We start from the raw sequence: 16,800 nt of genomic DNA on the forward strand, positions 1-16,800 counted from the left end.
TTAATATGATACAAAGCACAAAATAAAATTGCTGTGTAGTCATAAGTTTCCTGTATAACAAATGTGCAATAAGCAAAGTAAAAAAAAAAACATTATGGAGGGGCCGGGTGGCAGCGTACCTGGTTGAGCACACATATTACAGTGCACAAGGATCCAGGTTTGAGTCCCTGGTCCCCACCTGCAGGAGAAAAGTTTCATGAGTGGTGAAAGAGGGCTACAAGTATCTCTCTGTCTGTCTCTCTCTTTCTCTCTATCTCTCATTCCCTCTCAATTCCTGGCTATCTCTATCCAACAAATAAAGATAGTAGAAAAAATAAAATCACTATGAAAAAACAAATATGTGTAACTTTGATACAGAAAAATTCTTGACATATGTCAATTTTGAGGCAAATTAAAAATATCAACTCTGTCTTGTGGTGGTGCTGGGGATTGAACCTGGGACCTCTTTTATCTCAAGCATGAAAATCTTTCTGCATAATCATCATATTATTTCACAGGCCCAACCAAAATATTTTAAGGACAGTATGTAAAGAGATAAATGATGAAAAATAAAGATTAATGATTCTTAAACATATAAAATGCTGTTCATAGGGGAAATAGGTTAGTAAAATATACTGGGTTTTTTAAAAGATTTTATTTATTCATTCATGAGAAATGATAGGAGAGAGAAAGAACCAGACATCACTCTCATACATGCGCTGCCAGGGACTCAATTGAGGACCTCATGCTTGAGAGTCCAATGCCCTATCCAGTGCGCCACCTCCCAGGCCACAAAATATTCTGTTTTTCATCTATATAACTGTAACACATTTTTAAAAATTATTTGGCTATAGACTTAAGATTTCTCTTTTTACTAAATGTAAGAATTAATTCAACAATAAAAACAGATAATTGGGGGAGTCAGGAGGTAGTGCAACGGGCTAAGTGCACGTGGCATGAAGCTCAAGGACCAGTGGAAAGATCCAGGTTAGAGCCCGCAGCTCCCCACCTGTAGGGGAGTCGCTTCACTAGCGGTGAAGCAGGTCTGCAGGTGTCTATCTTTCTCTCCCCCTCTGTCTTCCCCTCCTCTCTCCATTTCTTTCTGTCCCATCCAACTACAATGCCATCAATAACAACAACAATAACTACAATAAACTAACAAAAGCAACAAAAGGGAATAAATAAATAAAAGAAAAAGAAAAGAGATAATTGGTTGAATATATACTTTTAAAATAGCAAATGATTCCATATAAGTGCTAACATTACTAGCATTTTTCTTTATACGTTCTGAGCACAATAATGACAATATTTAATAGACATTTCTTAGCACTTTGTTTAAGAGAATCTAGAAATATGCTCATTCTAGACTTCCTACATGTGATTAAACCTGACAGAATCTTACACTGAGTGGGCAGTTGTATATCAATCAAAATTTATATATTCATACCCTTTGGCTAGAAAAATGTTCACACTTCAGAAACTAATACAATCATTTGTATTAGTAAAAAATTAGAAACCATCAAACTGCCTAATAATAGGACAGAGCTTTTTAAATATATATTTTTTATTTTATTCTTTTAGTGAGACAAAGATATGTAGATACAGATTATTAGATATAGATATATATTAGATATAGATGCCAGCTTTGCCTTCTAGGGGTAAGAGGGATTGAACCTGGGAATTATGAGCCTCAGACATGATAGTCTTTCATATAACCATCATGCTGTTTCCCTGGTCAGGACAGAGCTTTACTTTTTTCTCTTGGATAATCCTTTTTTTAAAATTTCTTTCTTGGGGGATTAATGGTTTATAGTCAATAGTAAAATACAATAGTTTCTACATGTGTAACATTCCTCAGTTTTCCACATTTCATATTTCCATTCAGTCCCCACTAGGTCATCCTCTGCAGTCATCTTCCAGGACCTAAACCCTACTCCCTACCCCAGAGTCTTTTGCTTTGGTGCAATACACCAAGAACAGAGTTTTATATTAAGTATACTAATCAATGCAATTACTGAATAAGATATAATACATTCTCTTAAAAATCAGTGCCTTCTTTTTCTGTACTGATAGAGATGCAGTGAAGCTTAAACTGCATAAAATATAAAAAATGTATATTAATTTCTATGAGGAGGAAGAAAGAATATACATGGTGTGTTTGCAGATGCAATGAAGATCTGCATTGTTTGTGTGTTTTTTTAATTTATTTTTTTATTAGTTGACTTAGTTAATTGGGTTTTTTTGTTTTTTTTCCTTTTTATTTAAGAAAGGATTAACAAAACCATAGGGTAGGAGGGGTACAATTCCAACACTTCCCATCACCCAATCTCCATATCCCACCCCCTCCCCTGATAGCTTTCCCATTCTCTATCCCTCTGGGAGCATGGACCCAGGGTCATTGTGGGTTGCAGAAGGTAGAAGGTCTGGCTTCTGTAATTGCTTCCCTGCTGAACATGGGCGTTGACTGGTCAGTCCATACTCCCAGTCTGCCTCTCTCTTTCCCTAGTAGGGTGGGTCTCTGGGGAAACGGAGCTCCAGGACACATTGGTGGGGTCTTCAGTCCAGGAAAACCTGGCCGGCATACTGATGACATCTGGAACCTGGTGACTGAAAAGAGAGTTAACATATGATGCCAAACAAATTGTTGAGCAATCATGTACCCAAAGCTTGGAATAGTGGAGAGGAAGTGTTAGGGGGGTACTCACTGCAAACTCTAGTGTACTTCTGCTTTCAGGTATATATTTTGCAGTAGTTTATGGATACATGTGAACATATGCTCTCTCTCACAGAAACTGGTGTATATCTAGGTTTTGGGACTTTGTTAGAAAGTGAACCACCTGAGATGGGATTAGAGTATACTATGAAAGGAAAGGTCTCACCCAAGTAATGAAGCTGAAGGGTTGTCATTCCACACGTGATGTCTCTGGACACAGTCTGAAGTGAAACATGTTGAGGTGGCAATTGTTGTGTTGGTTAGGTTGTGATCAGCAGATGCAATATTATTTGATATGGATTGGGAGAGGCATACGGGAAAGTGGGTCCTATCCAATGGTTCCAGGACTGAGGGAAGTAGAGGCTCTATAGTGGAGATGTGAGGTTCCTGCTGTCTTAGGGTTCAAAAAGACAATTGATAGTTAATGTTATCATCACATTATTTGGTAATTGGGTTAACTTTGAAAAGTCCTTTTGTTAGGGTTTGCTGTATAGTACCCAGTAACTTGTATATATCTGTGCTATTGGTTGCTTCTGATCTACTTGGTCTAGGCTTTTGAGAGAGTCTGCATATCAATTACACAGCCTATATATTGAAAAGATTCAGTTTGTGTTTTGAAAAACTTCAAGACATACAATTAATTTTCCCCCTCTCATATTAATTAATTAGTGATTTATATGACTACATTTTACTAGGAGTGTACATAAACACCATTCCCACCACCAAAAGACTGTGACCCATCCCTCCCACCCACTCCCACCCCCCACTGGCCCAGGAAGCTGCATGTCTACCCCTCACCACAGGGTTTTTACTTTGGTGCCCTACTTATAGTTTGGTCAGGTCCTGCTTTTAGTTTCCCTTTCAGATCTTCTTAGTCAACTTCTGTTGATGAGTGGGATCATGCAATACTCATCTTTATCTTTCTGACTTAGCTCACTTAACATAATTCCTTCTAGCTCTGTCCAAGATGGGTCAGAGAAGGTGGGTTCATTGTTCTTGATAGCTGCATAGTATTCCATTGTGTATATATACCACAGCTTTCTCAGCCACTCATCTGTTGTTGGGCACCTGGGTTGCTTCCAGGTTTTAGCTATTATGAATTGTGCTGCTATGAACATAGGAGTACACTCCTCTTTTTGGTTGGGTGTTATGGAGTCCTTGGGGTATAAGCCCAGGAGAGGAATTACTGGATCATACGGAAGGTCCATGTCTAGCCTTCTGAGAGTTTTCCAGACTGCTCTCCACAGAGGCTGTACCAATTTACATTCCCACCAGCAATGTAAAAGGGTTCCTCTGTCCCCACAACCTCTCCAGCATTTGTTGCTTCTGTTTTTTTAATTTATTATTTTTAATTTTTTTCCCTTTTTGTTGCCCATGTTATTATTGTTTCCATCGTTGTTGGATAGGACCCAGAGAAATGGAGAGAGGAGGGGAAGACAGAGAGGGGGAGAGAAAGACAGACACCTGCAGACCTGCTTTACCACCTGTGAAGTGATTCCCCTGCAGGTGGGGAGCCAGGGGCTTGAACCAGGATCCTGATGCCTGTGTGATCCTTGTGTTTTGTGTCATGTGCACTTAGCCCGCTGTGCCACCATCTGGCTCCTGAAGATCCGTATTCTTTTCCACCAAGGTTATCACTGAGATTTCGTGCCTGCACTACAAATTCACAGCTCACAGCTGCAATTTTTATTTTCCTTTTTTATTTCTTTTTTGGATACAGACAGATACTGAGAATGAAGGGAAAGGGAGAGAGGGAGAGACAGAGAGATGCCAGGCTAGCGTAGAAGAGAGGAGCAGAAACACAAATCTTTATTCATTTGGATGCTCCAGAGTTGGGTGTGATCACAGAGGGTTTAGGCCACGTGGAGCTAGCAAAGTGGCAACTGTTGTGCCCAGAAGTTCGAGTCCTGATCTCACACAAGGAAGACCAGAATCACATGCAATAGCAAGAGCCTTTATTAGCAAGCTTAAGCTTGGGCCACCGATACCCTTCTACACAAAGGGAGAGTCTGCTGCCGATGACCCCACAACATTTTTGCTATCGGCTTTTTATAGTACACAGAACAAGAGCAGTTGGTTTCAGTTTAACAGCTTTAACGGCTGTAACAAGGAACTGTTGGCTTCAATGTAAAAGTCTCTAACAAGTAACAGTTGGTTTCAGTGTAACAGTCTCTAAGAAGTAACCATTTCTAATCTCCACATTCTAATCTCCACAGCTGCCTCCTGCTATGCACAACAGTCCTTCTCCAGGTCGGGATGCGGAAGAGAAAGAGAGAGAGAGTGGAAACAGAAGTGACTTTTATAGGAGAATTCCGGAGTGGCAAGTCGGAACAGAATTGGCTAGGAAAGGGGGTGGAGAAAACAAGGCACTCTGGGAAGGTATAGACAGCTTCCATAGCAATGGTTGTTAGGATTTTAGCTGATGGGAACGGGCGATACCCTGAGGGTGTAATGTGGTGGCAGAGGAGTCATTTTTAAAACAAGGCAAAGGAATGATAAGTAAATAATAATACTCACATGGAAATATGGTGGTTTGTGGGTCCTGCCTAACTCAACCACATCTGTACAATATCCCAACAGAGATAAGTACCTGAAGGACTGCTTCACCACTCTTAAAGTGTCCTCCACAAGTAGGGACCAGGGAGTTGAACTCATGTCCTCACAGTTGGTGATGTGTGTACTTTAAAGTCTGCTCTACTGCTTGGCCCTTAATACACATCTGATTTTTATAGGAATACAGAACTTTTGACCATGATGGTCTTCAGGTAGAGAACTACACATTAAATACCAAATAATAGGAGGAAACTTGTTTACTCTTTGTACTTTTATTTATGAAACACTGACAAAACCATAAGATAAGGGGGGGTACAATTCCACACAATTCCCACCACCAGAACTCCATATCCCACCCCCTCCCCTGATAGCTTTCCTATTCTTTAACCCTCTGGGAGTATGGACTCAGGGTCATTGTGGGTTGCAGAAGGTGGAAGGTCTGGCTTCTATAATTGCTTCCCCACTGCACATGGGTGTTGACAGGTCACTCCATACTCCCAGCCTGTCTCTCTCTTTCCCTAGTGGGGCAGGGTTCTGGGGAAACAGGGTCCCAGGACATATTGGTGGGGTTGTCTGTCCAGGGAAGTCTAGTTGACATCATGTTATCATCTGGAACTTGGTGGCCTAACCAGAGAATCCCAGGTTGTAAACTGCTTCTGTTTGGAGCCCACACCAGCTGTTGTTACTAAGCCGCCATCTTGGCTCTGCCCTCACTTTTGTATTTTTTAATGTTAGCCTTGAAAATGAATTGTTGATTTTTTACAGCGGGAGGGATAGAGAGAGAGAAGGCAGGGAAGGCAAGAAGGGAGGAAGAAACTAGTTGGTAAAAGGTTAGCTCTCCAAAGTAAAAGCAAATCCCCAATGGTAATAACTCCAAAATAAATAAATGTCATTTCCCCCTGGAAATCTGAACATTTCTTCAGCAAAGGATAATTAGTGTTGTTTTTATTACAGTTTCATCTCAGCTCCCGGAACCTCAGGTTGTCAAGGGAACAAGTATCAATCCCTTTGGTCACAGGTGTAAACTCTCCAAGTACAAGAAAGCACAAAAAGACAAAAAAAGACACCTTGAGCAAATCAGCCTGCTCTAGTTACAGAGAGAGGACCCGGAGGCAACTTTGATGTAAGTAAAAAGAAAAAAAAAAGAAAGGAAATCCCATTTTTCCGTGTCAGCTGTGTGTCATCTAGGAGATGTGCAGTCTGTAGCAAAGCAAAATGGCTAGAGAGTTCCACCATCCTTCTCCCTCGAATCAGAATGAATCACTTCCTTCCTAAGGGTGTAATGGAAATGAACAAGGAAACTCAGTTTGGCTTTCTTTTTTTTCTTATTTCTTCCTTCCTTTCTCTCTTTTTTCTTTTCTTCTCTCACCTCTAGAGCTTCACCACCCCAACAAAGTCTTTCCAGTTAGAAAGACAGAGGTAGAAAAACAGAAAGACAGGGGCCAGGCTGTGGCATACCCAGTAGAGTGCACATAGAACTAAGCACAAGGACCCGGGTTCAGTGCCCTGCTCTTTCCCCAGCTCCCCGCCTGCAGGGGGGATGCTTCACAAGTGGTCAGCAGGTGTCTTTCTTTATCTCCCTATTTCCCCCTGCTCTCTCAATTTTTCTCTGTCCTAGCCAATAAAATGGGAAAAAATGTCCACCAGGATCAGGGGATTCATGGAGTCCCAGTGGTAACTGTGGAGGCAGAGAGGAGAAAGAGAGAGAGAAGAAAAGCAACAGAAAGACACCGCAGTACTCATGCTTCCATCAGTGTGTTGGGGGGCAGGCTCAAACCTGGGTCATGCCCAAGACAAAGTAAGTATAGTATTGTGCTTTCTTGCCAGTCCTTGCCTGAGTGTTCTTGAGGAAGAATATGAACCACCAAATAACTGCAAATAACACCAAATGCTTTTCTGGTGATCCAGTCAATACTGAATGGCCCATAAGGCATTACTTGCTTGTATTACTACGGTCACTTAATGAACAAGAATTCAATACCTGGACTTCCACTGGCAAGTTGTTCTGAATGAGTTGACTCCAAGGGCAGGAGGTAGATAACATATGGTAATTCAAAGAGACTGTCATGCCTGAGGATCAGAAGTCCCAGGTTCAATCCCCTGCACCACCATAAGTCAGAACTGATCAGTGCTCTGGCTAGAAAAAAAAAAAAGTAAAATAAAATAAAAACTGAATGAATTGACTCCCTGTGACTTCCTCTGCTAAGTGCTTGTATGTCTTGAATGTCTCCTTGAAGGGGTGGCATTTCAGCCAATTGATAGAGGAGTGATTCTGGGAATGGAGGGGCATTGATTTACTTCTCACTAAATGTGGAAGAGAAGTCTTCTTTTCTGTTACTAGATAATGACTTGACCTGACTCCTTTCTCAAAACATTTTTTTATCAGGGAAATCAGTAGTTTACAGTACATACAGTTGCTAATACATGTGCCACATTTATCAGTTTTCTTCAAAACACTCTCACCCCAGCCTAGGTCTTCCTTCACCAGCATATACCAGGAACTGAAAATCCCTCATGCCCCCCCACCCCGAGTCCATTACTTTGGTGCAATACACCCAAACCCAGTCCAAGTTCTGCTTAGTGTTTCCCCTTCTGTTCTTATTTCTCAACTTTTGTCTATGAGTGAGATCATCCCATATTCATCCTTCTCTCTCTGGCTTATCTCACTGAACATGATTTCTTCAAGCTCAGAAAATAGAGAAACCCATTTTATCAGCAGGTTTAATCTGCTTTATTCCTATCATTAAGGCACCTTCTCTCTGACCATGTTCTTTCTCTATGGAGGTACACAAGTTTACTCAGAGCAGCTGATGTTAGAGTAAAGGAACCAAAGCAAAAGACTCCAGAGAAGAGGAATGGAGGGGAGAGGGGAACATTGGATCCTGGTGGAAAAGGACTTAAATTGGGGGTGAGAGTGTTTTGAAGAGAGATTACCTATTACAGAGAGATGGAAAAGTGTATCTATGTGTCAACAACTTTACCACAATCCATCAACACCCTGATATAGATTTTTTAACTGAATACCATATTAGGAGTCAGTCCTCATTTTGAAAATTGAAATATAACTCACTTATCAATTTCATGTTATAGTTTCTTACCAAGAAAATTTTTTTTAAAAAGTGACTTAGACCTCTAATAGATCCCTCTATTATTACGGGTTATCTCTATCAGGAAGAACACAACAGACCCCTTTGTGGGCCCCCATAGGACCTTGCCCTCAACATGGAGAATGTTCCATGCTCCAAAGGGAGCTTGAATAACATACTCTGTGCTACACCTAAGGAAGATGGGTCCTGAAATTGGGGCAGCTTGGAACGTCCCTACTCATGAACACAGAATGTGAGCTCAGATCTACAGGGATGCAGAGGTCACATAGGCTCCTAAGCCCCAGATCAGAACAAATCAATGGGATTTACAGTCAACAATGTTTATACACCTTTCCCATATTTGGGAGTTACTCTCTTCCCTGATCCAGACTTCTGGTCATTTTCCCAGCAGTAACATCATCTCTCCAGTCAATAACGTGGATCCACCTGCATATCAGATGTCAGGCTCAGGAAAAAAAAAAACTATTATAGCCATGGGCTCTTTGGAATATAACTAAAATAGGCCTACTAAATATCTGCAAAATGGAGACTACTCCCAACTCTTCATCTGAACTATTGAGCCTTTAGGTTCATGATTAGTCAACAATTTGTTTGGCTCTATATGTTGACTCTTTTTTCAGCCACTGGTTTCCAGATGCTAACATGATGTCAAACAGAATTCCCTTGGCCCCCACCAATGTGTCTGGGAACCCTGCTTCCCCAGAGCTCCACACCACTAGGGAAAGAGAGAGACAGGCTGGGAGTATGGATCGACCTGCCAATGCCCATGTTCAATGGAGAAGCAATTACAGAAGCCAGACCTTCCACCTTCTGCACTCCATAATGATCCTGAGTCCATACTCCAAGAGGGATAAAAAATAGGAAATCTATAAAGAGAGGGGATGGGATACGGAGTTCTGGTGGTGGGAATTGTGTGGACTTATACCCCTCTTACCCTATGGTTTTTGTCAGTGTTTCCTTTTCATTAAAAAATTAATTTTTTAAAAGACATATCTTAGGAAGAAGGAAACAGCATAAGTAGTTTTGCAAACAGACTCATGCCTGAGGCACCAAGAGCTCCATGTTCAATCTCCAGCACAGCCAGAAGCCAAAGCTGAGCAGTACTCTGGCAGAGGAAAAAAAAAAAATCTTCCTCTGGGTGTTTCCCATAAAAACCCAATTCCAAAATAGTAACATGAGAATGTTAGCATCACTAATACTTTAAGATAGTGCAAAATTTCTCTTTCTTGGGAGTCGGGCAGTAGTGCAGCGTGTTAAACGCACATGGCACAAAGCGCAAGGACTGGTGTAAGGATTCTGGTTCAAGCCCCCAGCTCCCCACCTGCTGGGGAGTTGCTTCACAGGCAGTGAAGCAGGTCAGCAGATGTCTATCTTTCTCTCCCCCTATCTGTCTCCCCCTCCTCTCTCCACTTCTCTCTGTCCTATCCAACAACAACAACATCAATAATAATAACTACAACAATAAAACAAAAGGAATAAATAAACAAATACTTTTAAAAACTTCTCCTTTTTTTTCTTGGTCTCTCATCTTGGTTCTTTCTAGAATTTTTGTAGCCATGACACAAGGAAATAACACTGAAGTGACAGAATTCTTTCTTCTGGGATTTGCTGGTCAGCACAAGTTTCGATACATTCTCTTCATCTTATTCCTAGTCATCTATGTCACCACTATGGTGGGGAACATTGGTATAATTCTGCTCATCAAGACAGATTCCAGACTTCAAACACCCATGTACTTCTTTCTACAACACCTGGCTTTTGTGGACATCTGTTACACCTCTGCCATCACTCCCAAGATGTTACAGAACTTCATAGTAAAAGACAAATTGATATCATTCAGAGGTTGTCTCATGCAGTTATTGGTCTATGCAACATTCGCCACCAGTGACTGTTACCTGCTGGCTGCCATGGCTGTGGACCGCTATGTGGCCATCTGCCACCCACTTCGCTATTCCATAGTCATGTCTCGAAGAGCCTGTATCCAATTGTTAGTTGGTGTTTACATTGTGGGCTCCATAAATGCTTCTGTTCACACAGGTTTAACATTCTCACTGTCCTTCTGCAGGTCAAATGCCATCAATCACTTCTTCTGTGACGTTCCTCCGATTCTCACCCTTTCTTGTTCCACTATTGACATCAACATCAAGTTACTTATAGTCTTTGTGGGATTTAACTTGCTGTTCACAGTATCAGTCGTCACCATCTCCTACCTATTTATCCTGACTGCCATCCTGAAGATGTCTTCTGTTTCCGGGAGGAAGAAAGCCTTCTCCACCTGTGCCTCCCACCTGACAGCTGTCACCATTTTCTATGGAACCCTCTCCTACATCTACCTACAGCCCTCCTCAGGTAATTATGAGGAGAAGATGAAAGTGGCCTCTGTGTTTTATGGTATAGTGATCCCTATGTTAAATCCCTTAGTCTATAGTTTGCGAAATAAGGAGGTAAAAGAAGCTTTGAAATGGATGCTGAAAAAATTCTCCTAGATGGGACACAGATTGTTAAAATTCATCATAGCAAAGCATCCGGTGGAGACATCATACACCATCTCAATGTTTCTCAAATAGTAGGGCATGTTTACATCGTAAATCAATACTACTAATTCCAATAGGTCAGGTCTCAATATATTGGAAATGTAGTAAGAAAAACATCTCCTGAGGCTAAAAGAAGAAATGAGTTTCTGAAGAGTTTCTGATGCTGAGCTACTCTGTAAAGTCACAGCATTCACCACATAAAGCATGAAGGGATTAGAGGAGAATGCACCCCTCTTTCAAGGTAGTTGGAAAGAAGCCTAACAATACAGGAAATGATGTAACCTGCTTGTTTCTGGCTGAGGTATATTTTCCTTCTTTGTTCCCTAATGTTGGTTTGATTCATCCTGATAGCAAGAGGAATGAGTGTTCTCACCAAGACAGAAACTAAAGGTGAGGAAAATCAACTCCACCATGTTAACAGCCACTATATAATATATATATATATTTATAAAAAGGAAACCTTGACCAAACCATAGGATAAGAGAGGTACAACTCCACACAGTTCCCATCACCAGAACCCTGATAGATTTCCTAAACAGACATGATGGGCCTAGACCTCAAATCAATCTCTCTCCATTTTTATCAGTCATCTCTATCAGGAACAACAAAACAGACCCCTTTGTGGGCCCCCATAGGACCTTGCCCTCAACTTGGATCAACAACAGTAAAGAATGTTCCATATTCCCAAGGGAGGCTGGACAACATACTCTATGCTACACCTGAGGAAGATGGGTTCTGATAGTGGGGCAGCTTGGAATGTTCCTACTCACAGCCACTATATTCTTAATCCATGGTAGCTGTTCAATACTTGTTGACTAATAAATGAACAAGGGAAAGCATTAGAAATAAGTGTTTTAATTTTAATGGGGAAAAATGATAGGGATCCAGATAATTTCAAAATAAAATAGTAAAAATTAGATGTAGGCATAGGCAAGTGCTTATTGGACTAATGTATAAATATGGCTAGCAGGGATGATTTGTAAACCCCAGCAATAATAAGATGGAAAAGACATCCCATTCAGAGTGAGAGACTAGAATGGTGCCACTCTCTGAAATCTAGGTTAATGCCAAGCAGGTGGTACATCGTGTTCCCATTTAGTTCACCACACCAGGTACTGCAAATACCAGGTTAGCACAGAGGATGGACTAACACAAATTTTGCCAAATGGTAGCGCTCATCTTAACTACTGTGTCAAATGTACTGTTGTCACACAGACAGGCAAATATAGCCTTTACCATTTACACGGATTCAGGGATGAATTCTCTGTAATGCTTACCAGAAAGCCAGATAGGAGGGGCTGGATGGCATTGCACCAGGTTGAGTGCACATATTACCATGCACAAGGACCCAAGTTCAAGCTCCAGGACCCCACCTGCAGGGCGAAGCTTCACGAGTGGTAACACAAGGCTGTAAGTGGCTCACTGTTTATCTCTCTCTAGCTCTCTCTCTCTCACTCACTCACTCACTCTCTACCTGCCCCAGCTAAATTTGTCTCTGTTCTATCAAGTAAAATAAACTTAAAAATAAAGCAAAATGAAATAAGATGCATTGTCTCTTAGCAAACACTCTTATTAACTCTACCCTTGAGGCTTGCTGACTTCCCTCAGTGACAGAATAGCCTCTGTGAGCTTAACCATCTGGAAAGCTATTAGAATAATCATTCTGGTCAACTACAGAGATGACTTCATTGGACCTAAAGAACAGGAAGTGACAAGCTTTCTGTGATAATTTACCACAGCAACAAGAGGAATAAGAAATGGATGCAACAGCCACTGCCAAGATGCGCCAAGTGGACTGCACAAGAAAGTTTATGGCAACATTGTAGAAGGAAGAGTGGAGAGGACTCACATGTCAACCGAAGTTCTCTAAAAGCAGACACCGTGCTGAAATACAAGTGAAAAAAGTATAAATGGGGGAATGCGTGAGAACGGCTGCAAGGGATGTCATTCCAAAATGCAAGTGTGACCCCAACTGAAAGGAGGAAGGTCCTGTAGACATAAGATTGTAGTTTATTACTGAGAAGTGCTTGAACCAAGATGACCGTCAGTGGAGTCCTGTGCCTTCTAGAAATGTGTCTGCCTTAGTGTCCATGCCAGATGTAGCCAGGGGTAGAGACTCTTCAGTGAAATGACTGCAGTGGATTTTAAAATTAGCAGCAGAGGCAACTGCTCATTTAAACTCCCTGTAACAGGAGCTCTGCAATTTTATTCACCTGGCTGAATAAGAGAGTGGATGCATCACACACACACACACACACACACACACACACACACACAGGATTGTGGAATTTTTATTTTTGATAAGTGTTCTTTTTTCTTTAATGATTTATTTTCTTAACTTTATTTTATTTGACAGAGATAAATTGAGAGGGGAGGGGTAGATAGGGGAGGAGAGAGACAGAGAGATACCTGCAGACCTGCTTCACCACTTGTGAAGCTTTGCCCCTGTGCAAGTGAGTGAGTGGGTTCTTGAACCCATGTCCTTGTGCTCTGTGATGTGTGCACTTATCCAGGTGTGTGGGCAGTGAGCCCCTGATAAGTTTTCACAGTGATACAATTGAAAACAAAATTGTCAAAATTTAAGTGACTGATTTGATATATTTCAGTACTTAGGTCTCTTGAAACAATCAGCATCAACAAAATCATAAACATATTCATTAATCCCAAATTTTCTGATTTATTTATTTTTATTTCTATCAGTGACTTAATATTTATTTACAAAACTACAGGACAGTGGGGCTAAATTCCACACCATCACCAAGTCCTCCTTCCCTCCAATGGAAACTGCAATAGTTCTCCCAAGGTTACAGATGTGGGTTGACTATTATATCTTTAATTACCTGTCTATATTTATCTATATTATCTCATTTCTTCCATGGTCCTGCCCTCTGCTCCCCTCCAAGTCAAACCTACATGCACTGCCACTTCTGAAATGTCCTCCTTTTTACCTCTTCTCTCTTTGGATTCTGATGGAATTGGAGTTCAGAGCACTTTAGTCATCATCCTCTAATATTTTTCCCCTTCTGGGAGTATGAGCCAAAATTCTTTATGAGGGGTAGGAGGTGGGAGTTCTGGCTTCTACAATTGCTTCTGTGCTGGGCATGGACATAAGCAGCTAGATCCATAACCCCAGCATCAGTTGAGTTTTAAGTATATAATGGAATATTGGGATACATGGAATGAGATGCAGCTACCATAAGGGATAGAACTGAATAATGATGAGACAAAATAAGATTCACATTGGGAAAGGTAATAGATTTTGTAAGTATGTTCAGTAACAGACTATATATATATATATATATATATATATATATATATATATATATATATATTGTTTTTGCTCACCTATACTTTTATACATTTGTATGCTTGAAACTACAAGTAAAAAAATAAAAAGAATGATAATGCATGGTGTTTAAAATTTACCAGCTAGGGTGAAACTAGTCTTTTGCATAGGAAGAAGTAATAGTACACCAGTAACTGCCAGTTATAAGTAATATTTGAGTCCTTGAACCAGTTGATACATTTCATAAATTATTCTGTAACTGATACTAAACAAGACCAGGCACAAAGCAATGGTGACAGTAGTTCATAAGTTATATGAATAATCCAATTCTGTGTGTCTGAATTGTTGGACTAGGACTTTAATATCAGTTAAATTTACAGGCAGTGAAGGAAGATGGGTGGTTCCTAAGAACCTGATTTTCCATGAGGAAAGCAAGTTATGACTTTGTTTTTCACTTCCTCAGAAAGATAATGGACTCATTCAATCTGAGTTGTAACTGTCAGGATCAAGTCACTCCAAGATCAATGTAGAGAAGGGTGACCTGTTCATACTTTGGTAAACCACTGGAAAAATCAATGATTTTTTTTTTCAAAGTAAGCTATACTTTTCAGCTCTTTAAAGCCCACTAGCCCATTCTTGTCTCATATAATCCTGATTTCTTCCCCAAATCCCACCTCCCAGTACCATCACATGTGGGGGAACTAGGAATCCAACATGGAAGTCTGGAGAGACACAAGCATTGGATGCATAGCTGAGTCTCTGGAGAACCGTAACACTGCTTATCACATGAACAAACTGAGAAACATGCACTAGGAATCTCTTTGTATCACTTCTTCAGGAGAAGTTGGACAACATACTCTACCTACTACCCGAGGAAGATGGGTCCTGAAATTAGTACAGCCTGGAATGTTCCTAGCTGTGACCACAGAATGTAAGCCCAGACCTATAGGGATACAGAGGTTACACAGGGTCCTGTGCTGAATATGGGCCCCAGATCAAACTGGTAGGGTTTACTGTTAACAATATTTCCTATCAACTGCATAAGCAAAAAAATAACTTATTGTCTCTTATTCCACAGATGGTCTAACCTAAGGTACAACTAGAAAAATGTCTTTTATCTAGAGATGACTTTTTAAATTCCTAGAACTTTTCAAAGAAAAAAGAAAGCAAGACTATTTTACTTCAAAAAATAAACAATGGTCAGTGTGCTCAAAAAAAATATCTTTAAAAGTGGCAAATCCTTGGGGGGTTTCCGGAAGATGGCAGACTGAGAAGCTGCTTAGTGGCTTGAGCTCTGACCACATCTTCTGGAAACGGTAGGCTTTTCTGCCTTTAGTAGGCCAGTCAATAAGGGGTCCTAGTGGTGACACCAAGGAGGTGACTATAACTTAATTTGGGTTAAAAAAAAGAGTAGAAAAAAAGGAAAAAAATTTTTTTCTTTCCTTTAAAATATTAAGCACACCTGCTCCCCCTTACCCCCCTACATAACCAGTCCCTGGGGACCAGCTCCTAGCAGGCTCCCCTGCTGAGCCTCTTTCTTTCCTGTCCCACCAGGGAGTATCATTCATTCTAAGTCTATACCCTTCTGAAACCTCTGGCCTTTTTTCTTTCTAAGTAGCCAACCCCCCCCCACCTCACCCCGCATAGCTAATTAAATAATTAAAAATAAATAAATAAAACTCTTTCCTTTCACTGCTCTTTTATGACTGTTCTTTTTCTTATCTTTTTCTTTTTTCTCTCTTTCTTTTTTTTTCTTTTTCTTATTCTTGTCATCCTTTCTTCCTTAATCCTACAGCTTCCATAGCCACAGGCCCCATCCCCCACACCACCAAACAGTGTGCTTTTTTGAATTCACTGATACACATTTGGGAATTATTTTGGGGAAGAATTCTGACTCAGAATTGGACTCTCACTGCGAGTATCTCTGCTCAAATTCCCTTCCTCCTTTAGCTACCCCTAGAATATACAGTGGATAGTAGATTTGCATAACTGTCTATTTCAGCTATCCTTGTCTAGTCCTGAGGTTTTTGGTTTTTTTTTTCTCTTTCTTAACAATCAGCTGCCTCTGATCACAAGGTTTGAGGTAATCTGGCACAGGGGTTTTTTTTTACCCTGCTCTATTTTATTATTAATATTATATAAAGGCATATATCTTCCCCCCCTTTAGGTTGATCAGAATTAACTCTTAGGGTATCTTTCATTACTAGGGTAGTGGGCATCTTATCTATTGTGGGAGGAACTTGTCTCATTACTCCTACCTCCTCTACAGACTCTCCCCTCCCTCCTCCTCCTAGCTAATTAAAAAAATTAAATTAAATTAAATTAAAAATAAAGTAATCAAAAATAAAACTTTCCTTTCACTGCTCTTTAATTACAGCTCTTTTTCTTATCTTTTCTCTTTTCTCTTTCTTGTCTCTTTTTTCTTTTTTTTTTTATCTTGAAATACACTTCTTTCTTCCTTCTCCTTTGCCTTTCTGAATTTGTGAATTATTTTGGGGAAGAAATCTGACTCAGAGTGGACTCTCTATGTGTGTATCTCTGCTCTACTTCCCTTTCCCCTCTTGTTACCCCTAGAATATACAGTGGATAGTAGATTCGCATAACTGTCTATTCTTGATATCCCTTCTT

At 40.5% G+C, this 16,800-nt stretch overlaps 1 protein-coding gene across 1 annotated transcript; it reads left to right on the plus strand.

Moving 5' to 3' along the window:
- The first annotated feature begins 9,908 nt into the window (after positions 1–9,908).
- On the plus strand, positions 9,909–10,838 carry LOC103110288 (putative olfactory receptor 5AK3). Its single transcript, XM_007519460.1, has one exon. It carries the CDS (start codon positions 9,909–9,911, stop codon positions 10,836–10,838), a length of 930 nt encoding a protein of 309 aa, XP_007519522.1.
- The last annotated feature ends 5,962 nt before the right edge of the window (positions 10,839–16,800 follow it).

This window comes from Erinaceus europaeus, chromosome 17, assembly GCF_950295315.1.
Source record: "Erinaceus europaeus chromosome 17, mEriEur2.1, whole genome shotgun sequence".
NCBI lineage: Eukaryota > Metazoa > Chordata > Mammalia > Eulipotyphla > Erinaceidae > Erinaceus > Erinaceus europaeus.